This window comes from Fukomys damarensis, unplaced genomic scaffold, assembly GCF_012274545.1.
Source record: "Fukomys damarensis isolate Sample0158 unplaced genomic scaffold, DMR_v1.0_HiC HiC_scaffold_19, whole genome shotgun sequence".
NCBI classification, from domain to species: domain Eukaryota; kingdom Metazoa; phylum Chordata; class Mammalia; order Rodentia; family Bathyergidae; genus Fukomys; species Fukomys damarensis.
Window position 1 is genome coordinate 57,367,868 of NW_022900931.1, and position 11,108 is coordinate 57,378,975.

The following is an 11,108-nucleotide window of genomic DNA, read 5'->3' on the forward strand; positions in this document are numbered from 1 at the left end:
TGCTTGCCTTGCAAGCACAAGGACCTGAGTTCGATCCTGGGTAACCCCACAAAAAAAAAAAAAAAAAAAAAAAAAAAAAAAAAAATCAGGCAGTTAAATTATTCCTTAGCTTTAATGTGTTTCCAATAAAATAACTTTAATAAACTTTTGGCTGGCATACCAAATGACATTAAAAACATTGCTTTCTTATTCAGAGAAGGGCTTAGAAATAACTGTTAAGCCCATTTACATTTATTACAAACAAGGTGGAGAAAATGTAGCTGTATAATATGCTGCCATAAAGTAGCTGGCCATTACGTTGTTACTGCTTTTTATACAGTTAAGACACCAAACAAAAATGGCAATAATGGTGAAAATGGTAGAAAAACTGGAGAGGATGCCATTCTATGTACTATGTAACACACAGATTTGATATTCAGAATTTATGTGATTCACGTTAACAATTCCAAAATATAAATATTTATTATGTGTTACTGAGGAAAGTATCATCATATACTTCTAAGTCTTTTCTTATATATTTTGTAATCTGTTGTTATTCTATTTAATACATTTTAAAATTTATGTCAGAGTAAACATTTATACAGTTTTATAAATATTTCCATAATCTTTCCATTAAAATTGTATCATAATTGCAGTATGACTTTTCTTTTAATAAAACACTTTGCCTAAATTCATTAAGTTGAGATTTCTCTAAAGGATAAATTCCTATACCCAGTGAAACTGGGTATCATGGTCAAGGTTTTCCCACAATCATTACGTTTTCATTCCTGTAGGCATTCTTTCTAGCATGAATTTTCTGATGTCTGCTTAGGTTTGGCTTCTGGTAGAAAGCTTTGCCACATTCATTGCACCCGTAGGGTTTTTCTCCTGTATGAGTCCTCCAGTGTTTATTGAGGCATGACTTCTGGCTGAAGCATTTTCCACATTCTCTGCAACAATAGGGTCTTTCTCCTGTGTGCATTTTTCGATGTACATTGAGGTATGATTTCTCACCAAATGACTTCCCACATTCACTGCACACAAAAGGTCTCTCTCCTGTATGTGTTCTCTGATGTTCTGTGCGGTGTGACTTCTGGGTAAAGGCTTTCCCACAGAAAAAGCATTCAAAGGGTCTTACCCCAGTGTGAATTCTCTGGTGTTTAATTAGGGTTGACTTATGTGAAAAGGCCTTCCCACAGTCAGTGCATCCATAAGGCTTCTCCCCTGTGTGACTTCTCTGATGCCTAATGAATTCAGACTTGTAGCAGAAGGCTTTCCCACACTCATTACAGACGTGGGGTTTTTCTGCAGGTGGAATCCTCTTTCGTTTGTACACAAGAGAATTGGTCACTGCTGATTTATATATAAGTGCTGGGTTGTGGCTGAAAGCTTTCTCACAGTGACTGCATCCCCAGGGTTTTTCTCCATTGGATCTTTTATCATGGTTGCTGCATTGCAACAATTTCCCATATCCGTAACACTCATCTTGTTTTTTTGCATAGTTTGTCTTCAAACCAATCAAGTTTAAATTATCATTCAGACTCTTTCCACAAGGATCCCAGTTATTGGGCCTTTGAATTGAAGGAAAAAGATCTGTGCTCAAAAGTGATATTTTCCCAAACTTATTACATTCATGGATTTTTCCCTGAGGCAAAGCTTTCTTGCTGATGAATGCACCTTGCCTCAAAAACATATCTTGCTGCCTCTTCCTCTGGACATCAACTTGCCAGATGTCTTCTGGAGAAGGTACAAGTGAATCATTCCTTATGAATCTTTATGCTTATTATGAGCTGTAATAAAACTAAGAAATGCCCTCAAATTTGAAGTGTGTACACAGTATATGAACCATATTGAAAAGCACAATTCAGGGAAAAGTGTTCTATGGTAGAGAATATTCACAGCACTACTGCTAATAGAATGCAGTATACCATAGGATAACACAAATAATTTCAAAGACGGGATGATGTAACAATGCTGGGATTGGCAAAATTGTACTTAATGGGCCAAAGAGAAAATATTTTAGGCTTTACAGGTGGTCATGGTGTTTCTCACAATTATTCTCTGATTGTAGCAAGAAAACACACTATCTACATATAAGTGACTATGTTGCAATGCAACTTTATTCACAAAAATGTGTAGCTGACCTATAGAACATGTTTTCCTGACCTACCATAGAAGAGAGAGGTTTCAACATTACATAGTGCCTTGCTAATCAGTGTGAGGGTCATCAAGGGGTACCTTTGTCTTTACCTGAAAGCTTGTCAGATTGCTTAATCTCAGGCCCCACCCCTGACCTACTGAATCAAAAACTACAAAAAGTCCAGGTTAGAGTTTGATAAGTACTGATATAGCCATTATCAGAGTTTATCCTGTTGAGTTGATTATAATATAAATAGTAAAGCACTCTCAAGTGGATTAGATGAATTAATTCAACAGAATTAGGATTTAAAACAAGACTTCTAGCCAGGTGTAGAGGCACATGCTTGTAATCCCATCTACTTGTGAGGCTGAAGCAAGAGGATAATGAGTTCAAGGCCTGCCTAGGAACACAGACCCTGTCTCAACAAAACAAAACAAAATAGCAGTTCTTGGTGGATAGAAATCACAGGGGTTATCAAATTGGATGGGAAAAAATTACACCTATTCTCACTAAATTCTAACTACAATTGAACATGTCTTTTGATTATGAGTATAAACAATTACACAGTAATATTAACCGTTATTTTGCACACTTATTTATGAATATGGTATTTTCATTTTATAGGTTTTTCATAAAATATTTACAATCATCTCTACTTTGATATTTTTTAGACCTAAAGCCATACCTCATTATTTGATATATAAATAAGGAACTGCAACTACTACTAGGTCACACATTTTGAGAATATCTCAATAACTGTATTTTTCACTTTTTATTTTGATAATTACTATTTTTCAGGAATTTCTTTCTTTCATAATCTTGAGTGTGTGTTTGTGTGTGTGTTAGAGGTAAATGAACTCAAGGGTGTATTACCATTGAGCTATACCTCAAGCTCTTTTTATTTTGAGACAAGGCCTTGCTAAATTACCCAGAATAGCCTTGAAGTTGCAATCCTGCCTCAGCCTCCCCAAGTAATTGGGATTACAGGTGTGTACCACCATGTTCAGCTTTCACTATCACATGCAAAAAAAAAAGAATGAGTCTTGAAGACAATGCCCAAGAGGTCTATGGCACCTCTGACTTCAAGGCAGACATTCAGGTATGAGATAGTCTGGGTCCAATTTTATTCTATTTTATTCTATTTATTCTATTTATTTATTTATTTTTATTTTTTTTTTTTTGAGACAGGGTCTCACTATGTAGTGAGACTGACCTGGAACTCACTATGTAGCTCAGGCTGGTCTTGAACTCACAGTGATCCTCCTGCCTCAGCCTCCCAAGTGCTGGGATTACAGGCGTGCACCACCATGTCTAGCCTTCTGGGTCCAATTTTAGGAGATGTCAGTGGAAAGTAAAAAGTGAGGAGGTTCATAAGATACTGTTGGGACATTTTATACAGCTATTTTACATCTAAACTGAATGCTAATAGAAGTGGTTAAGATGGGCCCTACCTTACCTGCTTTACCACCCAGCCATCCATGGATACCTTCTACCCCCTCACCCCCAAATGAAGTTCACTGCTTCCTCTTCTGTGATCCCATACTCTTCCGTCTGTGGGACTGACTTAAATTTGAAGGAGGAAGGAAAGGATGGACAATGAGGCTGAGTATGGTCTGAAGCATTTTACCTGGAAAGTGTTAGAGAGTAACACCAGGAGGTGTGGGAATATCACAGAAGTTATTTATTTGCAAGAACATCTGAGTGTGAAGGAGGTGTACTAATAACCTCAGGAGTTACACCAAGGAGAAAAGGAGATGAACCAAGAGCGGAAGTGGAAGTAGGAAGAACAGACTAGGGGAAGTAGGAGTGCATGGAGAGCAGAGGATCATCAAGAAGGACGGAGTGCCCAGTCTTTTAAGAGTGGGACCTTACGCAAAGACCCGAGTTCAATCTCCGGTACCAAAAAAAAAAAAAGTGGGACCTTAAACACAATTTCAAAAGTGCCAATCTCACCTAGTACCCCTTTTGCTAGGTTTTATCACACTTACCCTGACAGCAGCAGCCCAGGCATGGTGCCTCACAAATCCATGGTGCTTCTTCCTGTTCCAGCCTGAGGATCACATCTGGTTTGGTGCCTTCATAACCTGTTCCAGGAAGATGATCCAGGTCTTGAGACAAAGCTCCTTGGTCTTTGGGAGCCTCTCAGGCAGTTTCAAAGGCTACACATACACACGCTATACTTGAGATGGGACTGTACTTAAACCTTGTCCAGAACGAACTGGAATTGATAATCTAGGATCATTGGAAGTCAGAACGAACCCACAGAGGCACAGCAGTGTAAGGTTAGGAATGCATTCTATATTCAGACTGCCAGGTTCAAATTCTGGCTCCACTGTGTACAAGGTGAGTGCCTCTGTGCAAGTTACTGGGCCTCTCTGTGCCTCAATTTCCAAATCTGTGAAATAGCAGTATTACTCACACCTAGGTCACAAAGCTTTTCTTAAGTTTATTTCCAATCTTTTATTGATTTTAGACTTCAGATTACAGTGTAGTGAATATAACTAAAATTTTCAGAATATAATACTCTAGCTTTCGAAAGTTACCACATGAGGTAGATGAGAAAACTATGGAAAAGTTTAAGTGCAATGTTCAAGGAGGTGATTGAAGCTGGGCATGCTGGCACATGTCTATAATCCCAGCCCTCTGAGAGGTTAAGGTAGGAGAATCACAAGCTCAAGCCCAACACCTAGCAAGACCCTGTCTCAAAATAAAAAAGTTTAAAAGTCTAGGGATGTAGCTCAGTGTAAAGGCCCTGGATTCAGCACCCCTGCCCTTCACAAAAAGATTAAATACATATATATATATATTTTTTCAATGCTATTGAGAAAAAGGAACCCTTCTCAATTGTTGTTGGGAATGTAAATTGGTACAACCACTATGGAAATGAATGTGAAGATTCCTCAAAAAACTAAAACTAGTTTCCACTGAAGGAGCTATGCCCCTAGGTATCTTTCTAGGTAGCTTTCCAAAAGAATTAAAAACATACCTCAGTGACACGTGCATATCCACGTTCATAGCAGCACAATTTATAATAGATGAGTGGATAAAGACAAATGTGGTATTTATATGCCCCGATATATTATTCTGCCATAAAGGATACACTTGAGTCATTCATCTCCAGACCGCAATGTTAAAATAAGCCCCACACGCAAGTTTAAATATGGCACTGTTTCTCTTGTGTGAAAAAAACCATAGAGTGAATAAGTAACAAAACAAAGAATAGATGTTAGGAAGTAAGAACATGTTCAAATAAGAAGGGGAACAAGGGACGGGAGAGGGAAGGGAAGCAAGGGAAAGGGGATTATTAAAAAAGAGAATGGAAGGAAAAAATGGAAACAAAGCTTTTGCAAATGGGGAGGAGAAGAAGGGTTGAAGGGAGGGGAGAAGAATGGGCAAAAATATGAATGAAGGCACATTATGTACAGGTACAAATTCCCTATGATGAATGTGATTATGTATGGCAAATATGTATTTTTTTAAAATTTTAAGATAAAAAATAAAATAGTAGTGTTTGGACATTTGTTCTGGGTATAGTTCTGTTGAAGTTAACTTGAGAGCTAACCTCTGGCATTAGTTATTGGGAAAGCATCCCAAAACACTTCTACTGTAGCCACCTTGTTTACAAGGTACAGAGATGATGTTCTTCTCTGTATTGGCATCTAGACATGAGCTTTTTTTCCCATAAAACATTACAGGCACAGCTGGGCATGGTGGCACAGGCTTCTTTCTAATCCCAACACTTGGGAGGCTGAGGCAGGAGGATCGCCCCAAGTTCAAGGCCAGCCTGTGTTACATAGTGAGTTCAAGGCCAGTCTGAACTTACAGCAAGACCCTATCTCAAAAGCAAGACAAAACATTTGCATTTCTCGAATTACCAGTGATGTTGATTATTTTTTCATATGATTATTTATTACTTCTACTTCTTTGAGAAATGTCTGTTCATTTCATATGCCCATTTTTGGATTGGGTCTTTAAATTTGGGAGGTCTAATTGTTTTAAGTTCTTTATATATTCTAGATAGTAAACCTTCATTTGAGGAAAAGCTGGTAAAATTTTTCTCCCACATTGTGTGATGTCTCTTTACGCTGTTGGTGGTTTCTCTTGTGCAGATTTTTTTTTTCTTTTTTTGAACCGGGGATCGAACTCAGGTCCTTGCGCTTGCAAGGCAGGCCACCGAACTGCTGAGCTAAATCCCCGACCCTCTTGTGCAGATTTTTAATAAGAAGAGATCCCACTTGTTGATTCTTTATGCTAGTTCATGTGTGACTAAGGTTTTGTTCATGAAATCTTTTCCTGTGCCAGTGTCTTCAAGAGTTCTACCCAACATCTCCTTCAGCTGGTTTAGTGAAAACAATGCTGAGATTTCTCCTCACTCCAGAAAGAATGGCTGCTATCAAGAAATCAACCAATAAGAAATGCTGGCAGGGTTGTGGGGAAAAAGGTACCCTTCTCCATTGTTGGGAATACAGACTGTTACAACCACTGTGGAAATCAGTATGGAGGTACCTCAAAAAACTAGGATTAGAGGTCTCCCTGCTGGATATTTTCCCAAAAGAATGAAAAGAATCATATTACAAAGATATATGTGCACCCATGTTCAGAGGGGTACAGTTTGTAATGGCTAAAACTTGGAAACAGCCCACTTGCCCATCAACTGGAGACTGGATAAAAAAAGTGTTTTTTAAAATATAAAATGGAGTACTACTCAGCCATAAAGAATGAGAAACTAGAGACATTTATAGTTAAATGGATGCACATTGAAGCCATACTCTTAAGTGAAATAAATAGGACACACATGTGTAAATACCAAATAGTTTCTCCGGTGTGAGAAAATGAAAGTGTATATAAGGATCAAAATGTATAACAGACAATTTGAAATAGGAAGAAAAGATCCAAAGGGGAAGGGGAATTGGGAGGGGTAGGGGAAAGGAAAGAAGAGAAAGGAATAAATATGAGAAAAGGAAAAAATGGAAATAAAATGTTTGTAAATAGGGAGGGGTAGATAGGTTGAAGGGATGGCAGGGAAATGGGGAAAAAATAAGCACCAAGATATATTATGTAAAGGTACAAATTCCCAATAATGAATGCCAGCATGCTGTACACCTAAAATGTGACAATAAAATTAATGAATGAAACAAAATAAAACAACACCATTACAGGCACAAGTCCAGTGGTTGCATTCTACAGTGTATATGCACTTCTTTTTAAATCATGTGTTGCATTTTTCCTTTATGCATGGCATTACATTAAACACTAGAATATAGGAGAGATCAAGAAAATCAGACATGGATGCGTCCTCAGATCTTGAGTCTATTTTTGTTGTTGTTGTGGTGGGGGTGATGGTGCTAGAGACTAAACTCTAGGACTCCTGCACACCAGGTAAATGCTGTACTACTAAGTTACAACCTAGTCCAGAACTTGGATTTATTAATGTAGATATACAGCATATAAATAGCTAGAAAAACAAGTTGGAAAGTACTCAGTGCCATAAAAGTTATATAGATAAGTGAGAGATATAGCAAGCAGAGAAAAAAAAATAGAGAAGACTTCATGAAGAAAGTATTCTTACACAACTGATTCAAAATTTGTACCAGTTAATTAGTTATTTGGTCTTAATTACTGGGAAAACAATACCTATTTCACTGACTTTTCATGTCAAACTCAAAAGAAATACTGCAGTCTTTTTTCCAAAACAATAACAGTGTTATTTGTACATATAGTCTTTTGTTTGTTTTTGTTTTTTGGTATCAGGGATCAAACTCGGGACCTTATGATTGTGAGGTAGGCACGGTGCCACTGAACTAAATCCCTGGCCCTCTACATACAGTTTTAAGGGAAAAGCTCTGTCTGCACTGAAACTCTATCAGTGTTCTGACTTTGGTAGTGGATGAGTGTAGCACAAGGGATAAATGGGTGAACCTGCTCGTGGGGTTGAGCTGTGAGCTGCATAAGCAACACCTGACCTTAAATAATCATAGGCTTAACCAGAAATAGATGTTTAGTTTAGTGTAAAATACGAGCCTCTCATAAAGCTTTTAGGAGAATTAAATGAATTAATATTTTTAAAGTTGCTAAAACTTCCCAGCATATAGAAAGTACTAAGTAATTATTAAGTAAATTAAGTACTCTGTGGAGGCTTTTAGTGACTGACAAAGAGGAGCTGGCCAGTCAAGCATAATGGGTAATGTATGAAAGAAGCCGTTCTTACCCACTGAGACCAGATTGCTGTAGGTCTCCAGCATCACATCTCGGTACAGGGCCCTCTGAGCAGGATTTAGCCGGTGCCACTCTTCTTGGGTGAAGCCCACAACCACATCTTTGAATGACACAGGTATCTCTGTAAGCTAAATGCAAAAACAAATGGTGCTGGGGTGGATGGTACTGATTTTTATAATGATCACAGGTCAGAGCCTACTCCGAGCACTCATCTACCCAGGTGACATTTACCTTCCCAGCTTGGTGCTATAAATGGTGGGAGAGATGTAACTCATGCTGGAAGCCACCCACTGTTGTCATTTACATCCACACTTTGAATCAACAACTGCTTTGTGTCTGGCCTACTGTTCTCAGCTGGAGGTTGGGACCATAGTTGGAGAGGGTTCTGATCTCCAGGAACTCACTGTCTGGCCCAAGGAGAGTAACTCATAGCGCCATCAGCGTGGAAGTGTGGAAGTGTCGTAAGGGCTATGATGGCAGGACATCTAGGCAATGGCATGCAGGGCAGCAAATGGTCCGTTAACATTTTCAGCAAAGGTTAGGCTTCAAAGCTCAGGCCTGTGTGGTGCTGAGTCTGCAAGGAAGACGGGGAAACTGTATTCCTTCCCCGGGAGCAGCATGAAGGCAAAGTGATATTAAGGATGGCAAGTTACTCAGTAACAAGAGAACAATACACAGAGGGCTATGAGTGATAAGATCATGGAAGAGAGGAGATGATGCGATGACGAAGGGAGAAGTGTGTGCACAAAGCACATGCTAGACCAGGAATGGGTGTCTTACATTCTGTGTGAAGCGGTTCACCTCTAACCAGACTGAAAAATCATAGGTGCATAATGTATAGAGTAACCACTAAAATCATAGTGCAAAGACATGTACCTAAAGCAAATAAAATTGAATCCTAAAAAAAAATAAATACATTAAAGATAGAGCATGCCTGTGATGCTTGCACTCTGGGAGACTGGGGCAGGAGAATCACAGGTTCAAGCCCAGCCGGAGCCAGTTAGCAACTTAGTGAGACCCTGGCTCAAAATAAAAAAATAACAAAACGAACTGGGGATGCCGGTCAGTGCAAAGGCCCTAGGTTCAGTCCCCAGTGCCAAATAACAGAAAAGAATTCACTTAATCCATACAAACACAAAATAAGAAAGAAAAAGAACTAGAAGAACAAAAGCAGATAAGGCAAAGAGAAAACAGATATTAAAATGGCAGATATAAATCCAACCTGGACTCTAATTTTTACATCCATATTCTGACAAAGGATGTTCCTTCATCACTGCAATGCCAAGTTTGGAAACAGAAAGAAGGCTGCTTGCTGCCTTGGTGCCTTCTGCCATGCACTGTTTCTCCTCTGTGGTGCCCCTCTGCCACGCCACCTCGCCTTGGAGCCAGCAAACTATGAACTGAAACCTCTACCAAATGAGAGCTAAAATAAACCTTTCCTCCTTTTACTTTGGGCGTTGGGTATTTTGTCTCAGCAACAAGAAAAGTAAGACAATCAGTTATATTTCCATGCAAAAATGGACCATTATGTGCTAGATTTGGAAAAATGGTGTGGTCTTAAGTACTAAGATGTTGGATAAAATATTGTGTCTGTGTTTTCTTATGGTTTCTGTGTATAAAATGGAGGCTGTGGCATTTCACTTAAATCACCAGAAGGGCTTGAAACCTTCCTGAGAATTGTCATTGTACAATCAGAACTCTCAATGTAATCTCTCCTGGGAGCAGCCTCTAATTCATGATTGGTTGATTTCAAAATATAAAAGTCCCCTCATTTCGACATAACACTCTGAGTAGCACACTATTTTATAAGATCAGATCAGATCTCTGGTCAACAACTCCTACCCAACCCTGCTCCCACCACTGTCTTGCAGGTGTTTCAGAAGCCTCCTCAAGAAACCACCCCTGGGGCTGGGGATTTAGCTCAGCGGTTCTGCTGCCTGCCTTGCAAGCCCAAGAACCCGAGTTCGATCCCCGGTACCAAAAAACAAACAAACAAACAAAAGAACACCTCTGTGAAAATCTCCACCTCTGAGTCTGTTTTCCTGATAAAGCAGCCTAACAGATGTTTATAATGCATTCATTTTTTTTTTCTTGGTCACTTTCACTAAGATCATTTTACCTGGTACTCGATCATTTTCTCCTCTTCTGGGAAAAAGCGTTGAGACCTGTGAAAGTAGAAAGACGAGAAAGAGAATTGGGAAATGAAAAACAGAGCTGTGAGTCCAGGCCTATCTTGGGACTTATAAATTGCTTATATAAATCGTATATACAGAGGGATTTAGCTCAGGGGCACCATGCCTGCCTCAAAAGCACCAGGTCCCGAGTTTGATCTCTGATATTAAAAAAAAAAAAATCTTGTATGCAAAACTATGGCTTTAAATCATCATGGTAAAATAAAAATGGCGGCCAATAAAATCTGAATATGAATGAATAAAATGGACCTTCCAAGAAATAAAAGCTGCTACCAAAGAATAACTAAGGTTTTTTTAAATGAACACATTGAGACTTAAATAATTAGACTTAAGCACATACTGTACAATGGCTTATATAAATTTATGAAAATATTACAAAGAAGCCAAAGCAAAGTCAAATAACTGCATAAGGCTAAATAACATATTCTCAATGATCTCAAATAATTAATGGAAAACAACACATTGTTATTCATTCAGTAGACTGAGTATTGCCATTTAAAAAATAATCTTCAAAGCCAGGTATGGTGGTACACACCTGTAGTTCCAGCTACTTGGGAAGCAGAGGTAAGAGGATCACTTAA

General features: G+C 38.7%; 1 protein-coding gene across 1 annotated transcript in view; it reads right to left on the reverse strand.

The window, feature by feature from the left end:
• Nucleotides 1-60: 60 nt before the first annotated feature.
• LOC104867517 (zinc finger protein 570) overlaps nt 61-11,108 on the reverse strand; it is a 50,120-nt gene continuing 39,072 nt past the window's right edge. Inside the window, exons 6-10 of the mRNA XM_010631921.2 lie at nt 11,063-11,096; nt 10,455-10,500; nt 8,328-8,463; nt 4,108-4,203; nt 61-1,716 (exon numbers count right to left, since the gene is read on the reverse strand). Coding sequence (XP_010630223.2) covers nt 734-1,716; nt 4,108-4,203; nt 8,328-8,463; nt 10,455-10,500; nt 11,063-11,096 — 1,295 coding nt within the window. The 3' untranslated portion in view covers nt 61-733. The remainder of the gene's footprint in view (nt 1,717-4,107; nt 4,204-8,327; nt 8,464-10,454; nt 10,501-11,062; nt 11,097-11,108) is intronic.